Here is a 20,038-nt window from a genome sequence, read left to right as displayed (position 1 = left end):
TTTCCAAAACATAAAACGGGCATGGAAATGGTGGTACCCAAGCCCACCCCAAACACAACTTCCCTTGAATATTTAATTAAGCACCACTGCAGATACCTCTTCCAAAGTCTTCCACTAGTGTGAAAGGACTGCTTCAAAACTTGTACAGGGCAGCACTCTGTCTTTAGGTTCCCTCCACTCTCTCCCGAGCAGGGACTTGCCTTTCGCCTTTAAATAAATCTTGGGTTCCTACTCAGTTTTACCTGCGTCTCTTCCTTGGATACTTTGTCTCCTAGAAACAAGAACCTGCACCAAGTCTAACCAGAAGCCACCCCCACAGCAAAAGGAACTGAAGCTCAGAGCTTGTTACATGGCCAAAATAACACGGGGAAGTTTCTAAATAGAGCCTGATGACTCTTCTGCAGCATAGGGAGATTTGCATCACTCTACCCGGAGGTCAGGTGTAAGTTGAGAACTGAAGAGGATCAAATGAGGAAAAACTCCTCCATGCTTCGTGTTATTTCTGCCCTGATGATGACATTTATTTTGGGGATTCAATCTCATTAAACAAAGAAATTTTTGTTGCATGATTTCAGGGTCAGATGGTAGGTATAAAATAGAATCAACAGATACAATTTCCATTCTTAGATCTTTCTCTAATTAGCTATTGTTTCTTACATATTCAGTAGGAATAATTATGTATTATATAATTTGTTAGCATTATAAGAAACCAAAAGATGTAGAAAAGTAAAGTAGTAACTAATCTCTTATTCATAATGTTGCTATTCCCTCAGACTTTAGAGTGATTGTCTTGTAAAATTGGTTAATACATTTATTTGAAAGGAGAAGAGAGAGCAGGTAGTGGGGGAGGGAAAGAATGAGACAGAGAGAGAGTCTTCTCTCTTCTGTTCACTCCCCAAATGCCCACAGTGGCCAGGAAAAGAAGCCTGGAGCTGGGAACTTACTCCAGACTCCTACATGTGTGGCAGAGACACAACTACTTGAGCCATCATTGCTGCCTCCCATGATCTACATTGACAAGAAATTGCCATGAGGTAGGATTCAAATCCAGGCACTCCAATATGAAACATGGGAGTATCATATGATATTTTAGAGTAGCTCTTTAATGCTTTGACTTATTTCCTAATATATTGAAAAGTTAATGAAATAATTGTCTCTTGTTTCCTATGTTTTAATTTTCGTTCTGAAAAGTGATGGCTAAGTTACTGTACAAGATGCCCTTCACATTTATTCTTCTGGCTCTTCAGCTTCTGTAATTCTGTACATTCAAATTGAAGCATGTGCTTTACTAGGGAAAAATTCCTTTAACATGTTATTCCCATTGTCTAGCTCCATAGAAGGAAATATTTTAACACTTCATGCAACTTTTTCCAGGTACCACAATCCCTAGCAACATCAAATAGGTTAAGTAGTTTGGTGAGTCACTGATTAAATCCTAAGTAGGATATACCCATGTAACTCTCTTGAGGTATATGGACTCAGTTGCAAAAATAATTACAAGACCGTATCTCAAATATTTTAAAATGATTAACTAACCTAGTAATGTTGTAGAACAACCCACAAACTGATTGGAGGATTTGCTATAGAACACTCAAAATTGGGTCCACTCCTCTGATCATGTGATCATCTGTTCAGTCATCCAATCCCTATGAACAGGAGAGTGGAAGAAATTGAGTAGCTGTTGAAAATCACAGAACAAGGAGCCAGGAAGCTCTCATTTAATTCCTGAGCTCCCTGAGGTGTTAGGAATAAAGGTTCTTGTAGACTGAGATTGAGGCAAGCTCAGCATGTGCTTAAATTCCTGCTTGGTTTGCACTACTAAATTCAGTATGATAATTTTAATAAAAGGTTGATTTCATGATCATACAATCTGGACAAGGAAATTCTAAGCTAAAGGAAGGATATTGGAAGACTGTGGAAGACTAGGACCTGACAAAATATTGCATCTGCATCAAAGGCACTGTGTAGGGATTCAGTTTCAGGAATGCTAGTTTGAACAATTTATATTGTATTATGTGATAAAAAAAAAAAAAACAACTTCCAGATCCGAATGCCTTAAGGGCTGCTGTGTATCCCACTTCCCATGTTGGATCGTTCTCTCCCTTTTTAATTCTATCAGTTAGTATTAGCAGACACTAGTCTTGTTTATGTGATCCCTTCTACTCTTAGACCTATCAGTATGATCAATTGTGAACTGAAATTGATCACTTGGACTAGTGAGATGGCATTGGTACATGCCACCTTGATGGGAGTGAATTGGAATCCCCTGGCATGATTCTAACTCCACCTTTTGGGGCAAGTCAGCTTGAGCATGTCCCAAATTGTACATCTCCTCCCTCTCTTATTCCCACTCTTATATTTAACAGAGATCACTTTTCAGTTAAAATTTAAACACCTAAGAATAATTGTGTGTTAATTAAAGAGTTCAACCAACAGTATTAAGTAGAACAAAAAAGAAATACTAAAAGGCATAAAGTATTAAGTTGTACATGGGATCTGGCTGAAGAGCCCATGAGAGTATTTTAGGCATGGAAAGCCAAGACACTCTGGAAAACAAACAAACAAACAAACAAAAAACACAAAAAAACAAAACCCTAAATGAAAGATCTCTGCGAGTGAGATCCCAGTAGAAAGAACAGGCCATCAAAGAGGGAGGTACATTTCTCTGAAGGGAGGAAAGAACTTCCACTTTGACTATGACCTTGTCTAAATAAGATCGAAATCAGCAAACTCAAAAGGCTTCCATAGCCTTGGCAACTCATGACAAGAGCCTAGGGAGATTACTGACACCATAAACAAGAGTGTCAATTTGTTAATTTAACAACAGGAGTCACTGTGCACTTACTCCTCATATAGGATTTCTGTCCTTAATGTGTTGTTCAATGTGAATTAATGCTATAACTAGTACTGAAACAGTATTTTATACTTTATGTTCTGTGTGGGTGCAAACTGTTGAAATTTTTACTTAATATATACTAATTTGATCTTCTATATATAAAGAGAATTGAAAATAAATCTTGATGTGAATGGAATGGGAGAGGGAGCAGGAGATGGGAGAGTTGCGGGTTGAGGGAAGTTATGGGGGGGGGGGATCCATTGTAATCCATAATCTGTCCTTTGAAAATTTATATTTACTAAATAAATGTTAAAAAAAACCTCCCTTATATTCATAGTTCATGCTCTCTCACTAGCACTGCATAAGTATTAATGCAATTCTATGAGAGCTGATTATAAGAGTCAAAAAAAAAAAAACAGGGGAAAAGAGTGTGCAATAAATTATCTAGATCTATATATACTGTTTCCCATTTTACCCAACATTTTAGTTCCTACTTAAGTAACAGCTTTTGTAGTTAAATCCAAGCAGCAGGATATAAATTCATGGAAACTTTAAAGTAATTAATTCCACCGTTTCCTTTATTGTAAGAAACAAATTATAAGAGGTCCAAACCTAGTAAATGGACACCTAAAAGCATCTATTTAGACCCTTTACATAGAACTGTCTCCAGATTTATACCCACCCTAAAATTTCCAACTATCTAATCTCCAAGTCTCTGGAACTGTTGGCAGCAAACCTTTATGAGCAGGGCTGTGATCCCAGAGTAATTTGTCAACAGACACTCAGAGCTACAACTAATATTCACAGAGGTACACCTTGCAAAGTAAGAATATTATAGACCATGACTATATGCAGAAACCATGAATCACCAGCTCTAGACCTCCAACGTTTTTTTGGATTAAGGCTGAGTGTTAAACATCTTAAAGCACAAAGGAGCCAGCATTGTGGTGTAACCAGTAATGCCAACATCCCATATGGGCTCTGGTTCGAGTCCCTGCTGCTCCACTTCTGATCCAGCTCCCTGCTAATTGCCTGATAAAAGCAGTGGAAGGTGGCCAAAGTGCTTGGGACCCTGTCACCCACATTGGAGACCTGTATGAAGCTCCTGGCTTCTGGCTTCAGCCTGGCAAGCCCTGGCCATAGCTGCCATCTGGGGTGTGAAACAACAGATGGAAGCTCTTCTCTCTCTCTCTATGTCAATTTCTCTCTCTCTCTATTGCTCTTACTTTCAAATAAATAAATCTTTAAAGAAAATCTTAAAGCACAGGAAGAAAGAATAGGTAATGGTGTGAATAGACCCCAGGACCTACTAGATCTAAAGACTGGTAAATTGGTAAACCAAGAATACCATTTAAAGTTCTGATAACTTTTCAATTCTCATTTTAAACAAAGAGTATATGCTTTGCAGTATAATGATGATAAAACAAGTGAGTCTGTGGGTCAGGCACTGTGGCATAGCTGGTAAAGCCTCCCCTGAAGTGCCGTCATTCCATATGGGCGCCGGTTCGAATCCCAGCTGCTCCACTTCCAATCCAGCTCCTTTCTATGGCCTGGTAAAGGAGTAGAAGATGGTTCAAGTGCTTGGGCTCCTGGGTTGGCATGGGAGACCCAGAAGAAGCGCTTGACTCCTGGCTTCAGACTGACCCAGCTCTGGCTGTTGTGGCTATTTGGCAAGTGAACCAGTAGAGGGAAGACCTCTCTCTCTCTCTCTCTCTCTCTCTCTCTGTCTTTGCCACTCTGTAACTTTGCCTTTCAAATAAATAAATGCCTTTTAAAAAGATTAAAACTATAAAATCTTTATGAAAAACAAATGAGTCTGCTCATAGGGGAGCATTAATTCACACAGTACATTTAAACTTCACATTTTGATTCATGACTGTCAATGAAGCTGTGAGGATCCTCTATTGATTCTCAGGTTACAAACATTTTATTGTTTTTGCCTCTGGTCAGTGGTCAGCAGAAACAATAAGAACAAAAGGCAGCTCACGTTACTTATAAGGAAGTCCAGTTTCCAAGGACAGGGTACTTACTCTTTTTTTAAAGATTTATTTATTTACTGGAAAGGCAGGGTTACAGAGAGGCAGAGACAGAGAGAAAGAGAGAGGTCTTCCTCCACTGGTTCACTTCCCAAATGGCAGCAAAGGCTGAGATAGGCTGATCCAAAGCCAGGAGGCAGGAATTCTTCCAGGTCTCCCATGCAAGTGCAGAGGCCCAAGGACTTGGGCTATCTTCTACTGCTTTCCCAGGGCATAGCAGAGAGCTGGATCAGAAGTGGAGCAGCTGGGACTCAAACCAGTGACCATATGGGATACCAGCAAAACAGGTGGCAGCTTTATCTGCTACACCAGAACACTGGCCCCACGGAGTATTTATTCTTAAGAAATAACTTTATTATCTGGTTTTAATTTGTACAAAATTCATTCTATAGATCCAACCTAGGTAAAAGTCCTGTAACATACTCTATTATCAGGAGTTTTTGTAATCATTTAAGACCGAATTTACTAAATATAGACAAAATTCTTACTGTACACAAATGTGAAAAGTAATATATTAGGCATTTTAAGCAATGCCAAAACCAATGAAAAGACTACTCAAGAATGTGATAGATAGATAGATAGATAGATAGGGTGTATAACTAGCCCAAAGTCAGGAGCAAAGGAACTCTATCGAGATCTGCTTTGTGTGTGGCAGGAACCCATCTGCTTCCACCCAGGAGCATTAGCAGGAAGCTGAATCAAAAGTATGAAGTAGCCAGGGCTTCAACCAAGCATCCTGCTATGAATACTTCGGTTACTTAACCCATTGTGCTACAATGCCCACCACAAAAGGAGTCGTTTTCCTCTTTGTTCTGCCTGAGGTTATAAAAAGATTATAAATACCTTCTTCATGCCATGACATGCAGGATAAAGCTTAGGACTTTTGGTACTTGTACCTTTTGTTTAAATGTTAAAAATCAACTTCATGCCTTTTGTTTAAGACTTTCATATTGTAGAAAATTCTCACACTTAAATTCTATGCTGCAATAATAATGAAGCTTTTTGTGTTTTTCCAAAATGTTATAAATTATAAGCAGTATTTTATAATGACATTAAAATGTGCTTGATGTAGGAGTAGTAAGACTAGAATCACATTCTTCCTCCTTAATCTCAACGTGACTACTTGAATATTCATGCACTACAGTCTTAGAATCAAAATTAAGTCCATTTTTATGCTTTTTTTAAACATGAGCCGTATCTTTCAAGCAACAGTTGGTTTGGTTTCCTTTGTTTATACTTTTCTTTCTTTTTTTCTAGTTAGTAACATCTGGTTTCCTTTTTACCTTTGAAAAATGTTTCTGTAACAAATTCTAATTTTTCTGCATTTGACCTATCATGTAGAAATTGTTCCAATGGAGGCTGGCACTGTGGTGTTGTGGGCTAAACCTTCGCTTGCAGCTCTGGCATCCCATATGGGTGCAAATTCATATGCTGGCTTCTCCTTTTCCAATCTAGCTCTCTGCTACGGCCTGGGGAAGCAGTAGAAATGGCCCAAGTGCTTGGGCCCCTGCACCTGTGTGGGAGACCTGGAAGAAACTCCTGGCTCCTGGCTTCAGATTGGCACACAACTGGACCTAGTCATTCACATATAATCTGGGGCTTCTTTTGTGATATGACAGCAGTTACATAGTTACAATATAAACTAGGTGGCTTGCAAAGACTAAAAATATTCAGTATCTGCCTTTGTTTCACGAAAAGTTTACAAACCCCTGATTCGGGAAAAAAAAAAAAAGTTGAGGGCAGAGTAAAGTTATAGGATTCAATAAAAAGCAGGCAGAGTAGAAAAAAAACTGAACACACAGCAACTTGTAAACTAGTCTGAATAGTAAGTAGAATATTAAAAGATAATGGAGCGATTTCTTTTTTTAAAGATATTATTTATTTATTTGAGATGTAGAGTATGGAGAGATAGACAGAGAGACAGAGGAAGATTTTCTATCCACTGGTTCACTCCCCAAATAGTCACCATGGCCAGAACTATGCCAATCTGACCTCAGAATCAGCCCCTCAGGCCTGACTGAAAACACTATGAGAGCATTTCAGGCATGGCAAGCCAAGACATAGTGGCAAAAATGGTTCTGTATGAAGGATTTCTGTGAGTGAGACCCCAGTGGAAAGATAGCCATGATGATTGCAGTTAACTCTGGACGATGGGGTTGGAGAAGAGAAACATTTTATCTTAAACTCCTCTATGGTTTTTATTATCATAAACAACAAAGACTCTGCTTTTTCTTTTTATGCCCCTAGTAAAAATGTTGCTTTATGAAACTGACCCTCAGCATGCAAACTTATATTCCATGTGACTTTCATGTGGAATATATGAAAGGCACCCAGTTTTTTAATTAAAAATTTCAAAGATACAAAATTGTAAGAGCTCAATGTGGACATAACTTATTAAATTGACTTCTCACCTGAAATAATTACTTTAATGGAATTGATATAGAAAATAACTATATCTTAGTCCCAGCATCATCCCTACATGTTAGGTAAAGGCCTCTGGCCCAGGATGTGGGAAACGTTTAGTGTCTGACACTTAAGAGCTGATTTGATTATATAAGATATGGTTAAAGGTACCCTCGTTTCTAAAGCACCACTGAAATGTTTTAGAATGTAACTCATTGTTGCATGTATTCATATCTTCTGTAGATGAAATTACCACTCTTCAAATTGCACATACAATTAATAAAATCCATTTGAATTCTCAAAAAAAGATTCATTAGTTGTATAATAGCTACATATTGGACTTGGGGCTGAATAAGATTTTTGTCATAACTGACTACATCAAACAATGTTATTCTGATATTCATATTGTTGAAGAGAAGTCTGATGCTGCTCTAAGCATAAGATCTTTGTTTCTTACTTCACTTGGAAAACTGTAGAACCTTCTTTGTATATAAGAGTTCTGGAATAATACGATGATGTGTATATTTTTGAATCATTTTTATTCAAATTATTTTCCACTTGGTGGGACATTTCAAATTGAAAGCTAATGTGTTTCATTCATAGCAAATTTATTTTAGTTATTGGATACTTCATTCTCTTTTCTTTTTTTCTCTTTCATTCTTTTTGGAATGTCTATTGGCAGAGAACAGAGAGTATTCAAATGCTGTTTTATTTTTCTCTTCAGTTGTCTTAGTTTTAATCCCTATTTGTGTTCAAGATGGTTTCTAGTATATTAACTTCCAAAGCCCTAATTGTTTATTTTAGCATACAAGTAAATTTCCTTTTTTTTTTTTTTTGACAGGCAGAGTGGACAGTGAGAGAAAGAGACAGAGAGAAAGGTCTTCCTTTGCCGTTGGTTCACCCTCCAATGGCCGCCACGACTGGCGCGCTGCGGCCGGTGCACCGCGCTGATCTAATGGCAGGAGCCAGGTACTTATCCTGGTCTCCCATGGGGTGCAGGGCCCAAGCACTTGGGCCATCCTCCACTGCACTCCCTGGCCACAGCAGAGAGCTGGCCTGGAAGAGGGGCAACCAGGACAGAATCCGGCGCCCCGACCGGGACTAGAACCTGGTGTGCTCGCGCCGCAAGGCGGAGGATTAGCCTAGTGAGCCATGGCGCTGGCCTACAAGTAAATTTCTTTATAAAACAATTGGTATATGTTTGGTGGGGGAGGCGAGAGAGAGAGAGAGTGAGTGAGAGAGAGAGAGAAATAGTTAAAGGAAATTGGGCTGCCAGCATTCTGCATACAAGATGAGGAATGTAGAGATTAAGTTCATGTGCAGGATGCTACTGCAATCTCTTACTTGCAGCCAGACTTCTCAAAACCTCCTTGGCGATACTTGCTATTTTGATTCTGAAACTCTTAGGAGTTCCTCTGGTCAGGCCTCATCATCATCCTATCCACTTCTATCTACTCACTGTTTTCCAATTAATTGAAGAAGTTTCTTATCTACAAATGTGCACCATTATCATTCTCTTCATAAGCTTATCTGCAAACGTGCACCATTATCATTCTTGTCATTGCTTCTCAACATATAGCTTTTCAAATCACATACTAATTTTTGGAGATTGCCATGGAAGGATAGATTACAAAAACACAATCTCAATTTGAATACTGACCTGAAAATCCTGATTAACATTTTTAAGATTGAAGAATGTTTTCACAGCTCATTCATAATGATCAGTGTATTAAAATACTTATTTCCCATTCCTTTCAACTTATGAGGTATATTTGGAATGATAAGCCAATATGATAAGTAAAATAATGACATCTCATAAATAGCTTATAAATTAGAAAATCCATTTTGTCCTGCAAAATGTCATCCTTCAAAGATTATTGTGAAGACAGAAAACTATCAAGTTCATTATTAACTGATTCTATAATCTATTAAGCTTGCATGATTATACAGCAAAATTCAGGGTACACAATCAGCTCACATCAACTGCTAATCCTTAGATTTTACTTTTATGCCAGCAATCCCATTAGATTCTCATTAACATATCAAATATTCAAATGAAAATGCCCCTGGAAGTTTTCAATCAGTATTCTTTATGTGATAAAGTCTTGGTATTATTATTTTTCTTGCTCAAGTAGCAATATACTTAAAATAGTCGCATTCTTTTTAATTTTGATTTATTTGTTTTCATTTATTAGAGAGACAGAGAAAGACAGAGTTCCTACATCCACTGATCCATTCCCTGAATTCCTGCAATAGCCAGAGCTGGCCCAGACAAAAGCCAGGAATCCAGAATTCAGTCTGGGTCTTCCCCACTGGTTCAGGTAGGTACTTCAGTCATCACTATCTGTCTCCCAGGGTGTGCATTAGCAGGAAGCTGAGATCAGAAGCAGAGTTCAGTCTTCAACACAGGAATAGTGATACTGGATACAGGCATCCTGATGACATTTTTTTAAACAAGATTTATTTATTTATTTGAAAGACAGAGTTACAGAGAGGAGATGTAGAAGTAGAGGTAGAGGTAGAGAGAGAAAGAGAGAGGGAGATCATCAAAATGGCTGCAAGGGCCAGGGATGGGCCAGATCAAAGCCAAGACACAAGGGTTTCATCCAGGTCTCCCATGTAGGTACAATGGCCCAAGGACTTGGACCATCTTCCGCTGCTTTCCCAGGCACATTAGCAAGGATGTGGATCAGAAGTGAAGCAACCAGGACAGGAAATGCAGGCACTGCAGGCTGCAGCTTTACCCACTATGCCTCAGCTCGCCCCCAGTGGGGCATTTTAAATATTGTGCTAGATGCCTCTCCAAGTTTTAGTATTTTTATGTTAGCTTCTAAGTCTCATTAAGTTGAATTTCAGAAAAAGAGCTTTGTGATCTATTTATGGCAGAAATACTCTCATGATTTTACAAACTTCATGCCATAGCATGAATATTTTATTTTTCCTCCAGAATTTATAATAACAAGACATCTAAATTTCAACCTTTATTTCAAAATTTTATTCTATGAATTGCAACTATTTACCTTAGTTGATAGCACAAGAAAATTTAAGGCCCCCAAAATGCATGCATTTCAAAGTTGGAACATTGGTACTTCATTCTATTCTGTCCTGAGAGTATAAAAGTTCTTCTCGTCTTAGGTGATAAGATTTAATTAAAAGATTATAAGATTTATTGAATACTTAGATAAATACATACAGAAAGAGAGGGGAAGAAAAAGAAGCATGAAATCTGTACTTTTGTATATACAGTATACAGTGTGTATACACATACATGCGTGTGTGTACACTCCCCCACACACATACACATGCAAGCATACCTCCTACACACAATGTCTTTCAAATTTTCACGATAAATACATGAGAAAACTATGCATTAATTTTAAAAATATTTACAGCAAAGAAATTTATCTTTTAATTCTATTTTACTAAAGTCCCTTTGAGTACACATGCTAAATTTGGGCCATAATCCCAACATGATCATAATGAATTTTGGTGTCCCAAAAAGGTAAACTTCCAAAAATATAATTCTGGAAAATGCAAATTAAAAATTATATAGAATGCATTTACTTACATTTTTGAAATTGGACTTATTTGAGTAGCAGAAAAATACAACAAAACACTTGATAGGGCACTTTACATGAATAAAGAGGAAATAGTAACAGATATATTTCTGCAAGCATAAGAACTCAAGTATACTAATGACACTTGATAGAGTATAATAGTTCAAAGCAGATGAAATATAATTATAAAGAAATAAGTCACAAGGTAAAATGTGTAAATGATTGTAATTAGGGTTGGTAGTTGTGTGCACCTAGATTTATAACTGCTGTCATTTGAAATACCATGACAAATCACCTAAAGCTTTTGACCAAATGGATCAGAAACTGCAATGGGTCACCACTACATAAGCAGTCACCCAAAGAACCAGATCTTAAACACTTTTATCTTCCACACACGCAGATGTACATAATGGGCATCTCTTTATTTATTAAGGAAGTTTCAGAATTTTTACAAACACACAATGCTTGTGCAAAAATACAACATTGTAATAATGCATTTTCATGTACTCAGGTTTGCAAAAAAGTACCTAAATGGAATTAGAACTTTCTAAAAATCTTTAAACAACTACTTATTTCAGTGTTGGAATTGATGTGATATGAAATACATAGTGTAGAGAATTATTAAAACATAATGCTGAGGATTTCTAAAACTAGGGGAGGAAGCTAAAGAAAGAAAGACAATGACAAAGAAAAAATTTGACACATGAAAAAGTGTATTTACAGGAATAGATTATGGGACAGTACACAGAAGTAATCCCCAAAAATGAAACAACTTTGACTACCATTAATTATATCTGAGTCTTCCATCATGAAAAGTACTTGTTTATGGCATGGTGCTCGCATTATTCAATTTTTTATTTTTATTACCTTAATTTTTATTACCTTAACTAGAGTACATGAAATCAGCTTCTTGGGAAATAAAATGATTAGTTTATCTTATAGTTTGGACATTCACAGTTTCAAATAAGCTAGCCTGCCACATTACTCTGGCTTCTGGTGAAGTTTCTACAGAGGAATGATCACATGGTGGGCCAGGAAGCAGAGAGAGAAGATAGACCCATCTCAAACAACCAAACCTCCCATCAGAACTACCTTCCAAAGGCCAGTCCCCAAGGACTTAAAGACTGCCCACTGGCTCTAACTCCAAGTCACCATAATTAGTTCAAATCTCCACCCTAATTGTTCATTAACATTACTCCATTCACTATTAATGTAAGACTTTGGGATGTAGAGATCTGTATTACTTTGAGGTGCTAAATCCTCTTCAACACATAAACTTCTGCCTCTGACTCTTCAAAACTCAATCCTTGAGAAAGAAAGGAAGCGAAAAAAGAGAGAAAGAGAAAGGAAAAGGGAGAGGGAGAGGGAGACAGAAGGCCTATAAATATCTGTATTTCCACAAATATAGATTTGTAAAACTTTGTTTTATACTTCTGTCAAACCAATGGTTAACATTGTTATACTACTATAGTTTAATGATCAGTTGTCACTTAAAAATGTACTGTATATAGATGAAATGGTCATTTTTCAATTACTGTATATATATATATTTGTTATTCAATTATTGTTGATAGCATTGTTTATTCAATTATTGCTTATGGGCATTGTCTATATTCCCACTAAACTAGGTTCTTTTTACTTTTAAAATGTTAAACTTCTTATTCAGTGAAGCAGTAAGCCTTTTTAACTGTAATATAAATTTAACATATGTTATCTCCAGAAGAGCCAACATGGCAGAATACGAGGGAACTTACTGCTCTAGTCTAGGGGCAGGTAGCTTAAAAAAATTGGAAAGATTGCAGTCTCAGGGAAGTGTTAGGGAGAAAACTGTAGTAGAAACTCCATGCAAGTTAGAAGGATGCTGTGGATCTATGTGGAGGGTGTGGATGTGCTGCATGAACATGGACACAATACAGAACCACAGTAGTTGAGAACTTCAGCACCAGCTATGCAGAGTGAGGTGAGATCAGACTGCAGCAACCCAAGCCACTGGTGATAAAGCTGTGAGGAGAGCCTGGAGTGAGTCTAGTTGGACCCCTATAGGGAACAGTGTACCTGCCAACCCAGAGGGAAAATAGAGACACCTTTCTCTCTCCCCAACCACTCAGCAATGGTGTCCTGCAACTAGCTTCCTTTTTTGACATACATAGCAGCTGTGCCTGTTTGTGTCTGTGCACCAAGCAACCACCCAAGAGGAGATGCCTGAGTCTGGCTGGGAGAATTGACCAGGGGCAGGGTGCCCGTGACTGTGGGAACCTTGTGTTCTGGGACTGTGAAAACAGTGTGGCTGTGCAGGAGGGCACAGAGTGTGGCTGGGTCACTGGGCAGTCACTGTGGGTGGCTCTACAAACTTGGGGCCTACTGATTGCCTGAGGAAGAGATCCATGCTCATATTGAGGGCTGCACAGATCCTTTTTGAGGTTCTGGATGAATATTGCACCCACTGGGGCTAGCACACAGGCATTGGTTGCCTTGGAGGAGAGGAGGTGAGTATGAGACTTTGCCAACATAGTTCACCAAGCCCTCCCTTCAGATAACAAAAGTGATTTACCATGCCCAACTTGGGTATAACCTTAGACACTCCAGTAACCCTGAAGCACTGACCAGAGCTCCCTGACCACACCCAGCACATGCCTCTGGACAGTCATTGAAAGACCAGACACTCGACTAAGTCACAAAGGCATAGTTCAAAAACACATGCCAAGAATTCATTTTTGCTCTTTTGTTAAGAATAAGCTGTTTGTGAATGCATGGGTTGATTTTTGGAACTTATGTTGGTCTATGCATCTGTTTTTGTGCCAGTCCCAGGTTGTTTTGATTATAACTGCCCTGTAGTATGTCTTGAAATCTGGTATTGTGATGCCTACACCTTTGTTTTTATTGTATAAGACTAATTTAGCTATTCGTGGTCTCCTGTTTTTCCATACAAATTTCAGTATCATTTTTTCTATATCTAAGGTGAATATCTGCTATTTTGATTGGTGTCATATTGAATCTGTATACATTTTGGAATTGCAGACATTTTGATAATATTGGTTCTTCCAACCTATGAACATGGAAGATTTTTCCATTTTTTGTGTCTTCTTATAACTCTTTTTTTAATGTTTCATTATTTTTTGTAGAGATCTTTGATATCCTTGGTTAAATTTATCCCAAGTATTTAATTTTTTTGATGAGAATTTTTTTGTTTATATTCATCATGGAAATTGGTCTGTAGCTCTTTTTCTCTGCTCTTTTTCAGGTTTCAGAATTAGGTGTCCTCTTCTATTTCTTTCTTTAAGGTTTTGTAATTTACATCATAGAGATCCTTAATGTCCTTGGTTAAGTTTATTCCAAGGTATTTGATTGTTTTTGTAGCTATTGTGAATGGGATTGATCTTAGAAGTTCTTCCTCAGCCGTGGCATTGCCTGTGTATACAAAGGCTGTTGATTTTTGTGCATTGATTTTATATCCTGCTACTTTATAAATCAAAACCACAGTGAAGTTTCACCTCGCCCTCATTAGAATTGCTTTCATACAGAAATCAACAAACAACAAATGCTGGCAAGAATGTGGGGGAAAATGTACCTTACTCCACTGTTGTTGGGAATGTCAATTGGTGCAGCCACTATGGGAGACAGTATGGAGATACCTCAAAAATCTGCATATAGACCCACCATAAGACACAAGCATCTCATCCCTGGGAATTTACTCAAAGGAAATAAAATCAGCATATGAAAGAATTACCTGTACCTTGATGTTTACTGCAGCTCAATTCACAATAGCACAGATATAGAATAAACCCAAATGTCCATCAACTAATGACTGGATAAAAAGTTACGGGATATATATACTATGGAATACTACATAGCAGGAAAAAGAATACTGTCATTTGCAACAAAATTGATGCAACTGGAAACCATTATACTTAGTGAAATAGGTCAGTTCCAAAATGACAAATACCATATGTTCTCTGTGATCTCTGATAACCAATAGAGCACCTAGAAGGTAATCTATAGAATTGAAATTTATACTTTGAGGTGAGATGACTTTCAACAGCACTTTTCTCTACTGTTGAGGAATAGTTTTTTTTTTTCCATGCTATTTGTTGAGCTGTGTACATTGTATTGAGTAAGTCGTACATGTATAAAATTAACTGAAAGTAGATCTTAGTAAAAACTAAGATTGGGAATAGGAGAAGGGGAGGACTAAGGGCAGGAGTGTGGGCTGGAGGAAGGGTAGGGTTGGAAGAACTACCATGTTTCTAAATTTGTATTTATGAAATACATAAAGCCGTGTATATCTTTTTTAATTTATTTTTTATTTAGTAAGTATAAATTTCCAAAGCACAGTTAATGGATTAAAATGGCTCCCCCCCCATAATTTCCCTCCCACTCACACCCCTCCCATATCCCGCTCTCTCTCCCATTCCATTCACATCAAGATTCATTTTCAATTATCTTTATATACAGAAAATCGATTTAGTACATATTAAGTAAAGATTTCATCAGTTTGCACCCACACAGAAACACAGAGTGTAAAATACTGTTTCAGTACTACTTATAGCATTATTTCACATTGGACAACACACTAAGGACAGAGATCCCACATGAGGAGTAAGTACACAGTGACTCTTGTTGTTGACTTAACAATTTGACACTCTTGTTTCTGGCGTCAGTAATCTCCCTAGGCTCTTGTCATGAGTTGCCAAGGCTATGGAGCCTTTTGAGTTTGCCAACTTAGATATTATAATGACAGGGTCATAGTCAAAGTGGAAGTTCTCTTCTCCCTTCAGAGAAAGGTACCTCTTCTTTGATGGCCCTATTCTTTCCACTGGGATCTCACTCACAGAGATCTTCCATTTAGGTCTTCTTTTTTTTTTTTCCAGGGTGTCGTGGCTTTCCATGCCTAAAATACTCTCATGGGCTCTTCAGCCAAATCCGAATGCCTTAAGGGCTGATTCTGAGGCCAGAGTGCTATTTAGGACATCTGCCATTCTATGAGTCTGCTGTGTATCCCGCTTCCCATGATGGATCGTTCTCTCCCTTTTTTATTCTATCAGCTAGTATTAGCAGACACTAGTCTTGTTTATGTGATCCCTTCTACTCTTAGACCTATCAGTGTGATCAATTGTGAACTAAAATTGATCACTTGGACTAGTGAGATGGCATTGGTACATGCCTCCTTGATGGGATTGTATTGGGATCCCCTGGCATGATTCTAACTCCACCTTTTGGGGCAAGTCAGCTTGAGCATGTCCCAAATTGTACATCTCCTCCCTCACTTATTCCCACTCTTATAATAAACAGGGATTACTTTTCAGTTAAAATTTAAACACCTAAGAATAATTGTGTGTTAATTACAGAGTTCAACCAATAGTGCTAGAACAAAACAAAGAGAAGATACTACAATAGATAAAGTATTACATTGTACATCAACAGTCAGGACAAGGGCTGATCAAGTCACTGTTTCTCATAGTGTCCATTTCACTTCAACAGGTTTCCCCTTTGCTGCTCAGTTAGTTGTTGCCAATCAGGGAGAACATATGATATTTGTTCCTTTGGAACTGGCTTAAATGACTCAGCATAATTTTTTCCAGATACCTCCATTTTGTTGCAAATGACCGTATTTCATTGTTTTAGACTGCTGTATAGTATTCTATAGAGTACATGTCCCATAATTTCTTTATCCAGTCTACTGTTGATGGGCATTTGGGTTGGTTCCAGGTCTTAGCTATTGTGAATTGAGCTGCAATAAACATTAATGTGCAGACAGCTTGTTTGTTTGCTAATATAATTTCCTTTGGGTAAATTCCAAGGAGTGGTATGGCTGGGTTTAATGGTAGGGTTATATAGAGGTTTCTGAGGAATCTCCAGACTGCCTTCCATAGTGGCTTAACCAGTTTGCATTCCCACCAACAGTGGGTTAGTGTCCCTTTTTCCCCACATCTTCTCCAGCATCTATTGTTGGTAGATTTCTGAATGTGAGCCATTCTAACCGGGGTGAGGTGATACCTCATTGTGGTTTTGATTTGCATTTCCCTGATTGCTAGTAATCTTGAACATTTTTTCATGTGCCTGTTGGCCATTTGGATTTCCTCTTTTGAAAAATGTCTGCTGAGGTCCTTGGCCCATCTCTTAAGTGGGTTGTTTGTTTTGATGTTGTGTAGTTTCTTGATTTCTTTGTAGATTCTGGATATCAACCCTTTATTTGTTCATAGTTTGCGAATATTTTTCACATTCTGTCAGTTGCCTCTTCACTTTCCTGACTGTTTCTTTTGCAGTAGGAAACTTCTCAATTGGATGCAATCCCAAATGTTCATTTTCTCCCTCCCCCCTTTTTTTTGATAGGCAGAGTCGACAGTGAGAGAGAGAGAGAGATGGAGAGAAAGGTCTTCCTTTGCCGTTGGTTCACCCTCCAATGGCCACCACGGCCAGCGCACCACGCTAATCCGATGGCAGGAGCCAGGTACTTATCCTGGTCTCCCATGGGGTGCAGGGCCCAAGGACTTGGGCCATCCTCCAATGCACTCCCTGGCCACAGCAGAGAGCTGGCCTGGAAGAGGGGCAACCAAAGACACGAATCCGGTGCCCCGACCAGGACCAGAACCTGGTGAGCCGGCACCAGAAGGCGGAGGATTAGCCTACTGAGCCGCGGCGCTGGCTCAATCCCAAATGTTAATTTTGGCTTTGACTGCCTGTGCTTCTGGGGTATTTTCCAAGAAGTCTTTGCCAGTACCTCTATCTTGCAGAGTTTCTCAAATGCTCCCTAGTAATTTGATGGTGTCTGGTCGTAGATTTAAGTCTTTAGCCCATGTTGAGTGAATTTTTGTGTAAAGTGAAAGGTAGGGGTCTTGCTTCATGATTCTGCACGTGGAAATCCAATTTTCCCAGCACCATTTATTGAAAAGACTGTCCTTACTCCAGGAATTGGTTTTGGATCCTTGATCAAATATAAGTTGGCTGTAGAAGTTTGGATTGATTTCTGGTGTTTCTATTCTGTTCCATTGGTCTATCCATCTGTTTCTGTACCAGTACCATTCTTTTTTGATAACAACTGCCCTGTAGTATGTCCTGAAATTTGGTATTGTGATGCCTCCGGCTTTGTTTTTGATGTACAAGATTGCTTTAGCTATTCGAGGTCTCCTGTGTCTCCATATGAATTTCAGCATCATTTTTTCTAGATCTGAGAAGAATGTCTTCGGTATTTTGATTGGTATTGCATTGAATCCATAAATTGCTTTTGGGAGAATGGACATTTTGATGATATTGATTCTTCCAATCCATGAGCATGGAAGATTTTTCCATTTCTTGGTATCCTCTTCTATTTCTTTCTTTAAGGTTTTGTAATTTACATCATAGAGATCCTTAACGTCCTTGGTTAAGTTTATTCCAAGGTATTTGATTGTTTTTGTAGCTATTGTGAATGGGATTGATCTTAGAAGTTCTTCCTCAGCTGTGGCATTGCCTGTGTATACAAAGGCTGTTGATTTTTGTGCACTGATTTTATATACTGCAACTTTGCCAAACTCTTCTATGAGTTCCAATAGTCTCTTAGTAGAGTTCTTTGGATCCCCTAAATAAAGAATCATATCATCTGCAAAGAGGGATAGTTTGAGTTCTTCCTTCCCAATTCGTATCCCTTTAATTTCTTTTTCTTGGCTAATAGCTCTGGCTAGAACTTTCAAAACTATATTGAATAGCAGTGGTGAGAGTGTGCATCCCTGTCTGGTACCAGATCTCAGTGGAAATGCTTCCAGTTTTTCCCCATTCAATAGGATGTTGGCCGTGGGTTTTTCATAAATTGCTTTGATTGTATTGAGGAATGTTCCTTGCATATCCATTTTGCTTAGAGTTTTCATCATGAAAGGGTGTTGTATTTTATCAAATGCCTTCTCGGCGTCTGTTGAGATAATCATATGGTTTTTCTTCTGCAGTCTGTTAATGTGGTGTATCACATTGATTGTTTTGCACACATTGAACCATCCCTGCATGCCAGGGATAAATCCCACTTGGTTTGGTGGATGATCTTTCTGATGTGTTGTTGCATTCTATTGGCCAGAATTTTATTGAGGATTTTTGCATCTATGTTCATCAGGGATATTGGTCTGTAATTCTCTTTCAGTGCTGCATCTTTTTCCGGCTTAGGAATTAAGGTGATGCTGGCTTCATAGAAAGAATTTGGAAGGATTCCAAAAGGTTTCTGGAGAAAAAGTTAAAAAAATATTTTATCTCAAAAACCACAAAAAGAAGGAAAAAAGAAATGAGGGTAGGAGGGAGAATGTGGGGGAGGAGAGGGAGGGAGGAGTGGAGGAAGGAGATACCAATATATCCTTAGAATTGTATCTATAACATATTTAATATGTTAAAAACTAATTAAATTTTTAAAAAATATTCACATCCTTACCACTTACATCATGCAATTCTCCAAAGCCCCAATTTTAAATCAAACATCCAAGTTCCATATTCTCATCTGATTCTCAAAACAAACTCCCTTTTCTTTGAATGCCTGTACAGTCAAAACCAAGTTAAGTACTTCCAAGATACAATAGTGGGACAAGCTTAAGGTATATATTTCCTTTTCAAACAAGGGAAACAAGGAAATTGAAAGGATTAATTGGATTAAAGCAAGAGCAAAAACTAGCAGGACAAACAATAAAGCCTAAAGCTCCATGCCCAGCACCTTAGGTATTGTATAATGGGAGCTGAACTTCCAAAAGCTTGAGAATCCCTGTCCCTACAGCTTTGCTGCAGCCCATGATTCAGTTCACACAGATGAAAGTTTTATTGCTGAAGTTCCACTAGGCATTGCCCTGTGGGAGCCCTGCAGCAACTATAGTCCGACATTTCTGCTTGGTGTTGTGTTAGGAGAGGCTCTTTTTAGTGTCTCCAGCCTCAAAGATTGATCTTTCTGTGGGCAGGCATCCAGTTGGTCCAAAACATCCTTTGAAATCTAGATAGAGGGCTCCATGCCTCCACAATTCTGTTGGTCATTGCCCACATGGCTGCTCTCTGAGGTCACATCTGTTGTCTGCAGCTTCCCCATGCTTTCCTGTTATATTACTTTTTTTTTTTTTTTTGACAGGAAGAGTGGACAGTGAGAGAGAGAGAGACAGGAAGAAATGTCTTCCTTTGCCGTTGGTTCACCCTCCAAAGGCCGCCACGGCCAGCGCACTGCGGCCGGCACAGCGCACTGATCCAAAGCCAGGAGCCAGGTGCTTCTCCTG

General features: G+C 38.5%; 1 protein-coding gene across 3 annotated transcripts in view; it reads left to right on the top strand.

Annotated features, from left to right (window-relative positions):
* The first annotated feature begins 237 nt into the window (after positions 1 to 237).
* Positions 238 to 20,038, top strand: part of LOC127490574 (protein adenylyltransferase SelO, mitochondrial) — a 98,593-nt gene continuing 78,792 nt past the window's right edge. For 2 of the 3 annotated variants that reach the window (XM_051843799.2, XM_051843800.2), the window contains exons 1-2: positions 238 to 584; positions 9,471 to 9,596. In XM_051843799.2, the coding sequence (XP_051699759.1) occupies positions 566 to 584; positions 9,471 to 9,596 (145 nt within the window). In that variant the 5' untranslated portion in view covers positions 238 to 565. The remainder of the gene's footprint in view (positions 585 to 9,470; positions 9,597 to 20,038) is intronic. The other variant, XM_051843798.2, reaches the window with a different exon arrangement.

Source organism: Oryctolagus cuniculus, chromosome 6 (assembly GCF_964237555.1).
Source record: "Oryctolagus cuniculus chromosome 6, mOryCun1.1, whole genome shotgun sequence".
NCBI classification, from domain to species: Eukaryota; Metazoa; Chordata; class Mammalia; order Lagomorpha; family Leporidae; genus Oryctolagus; species Oryctolagus cuniculus.
This window is presented reverse-complemented; position numbering and strand designations above follow the sequence as displayed.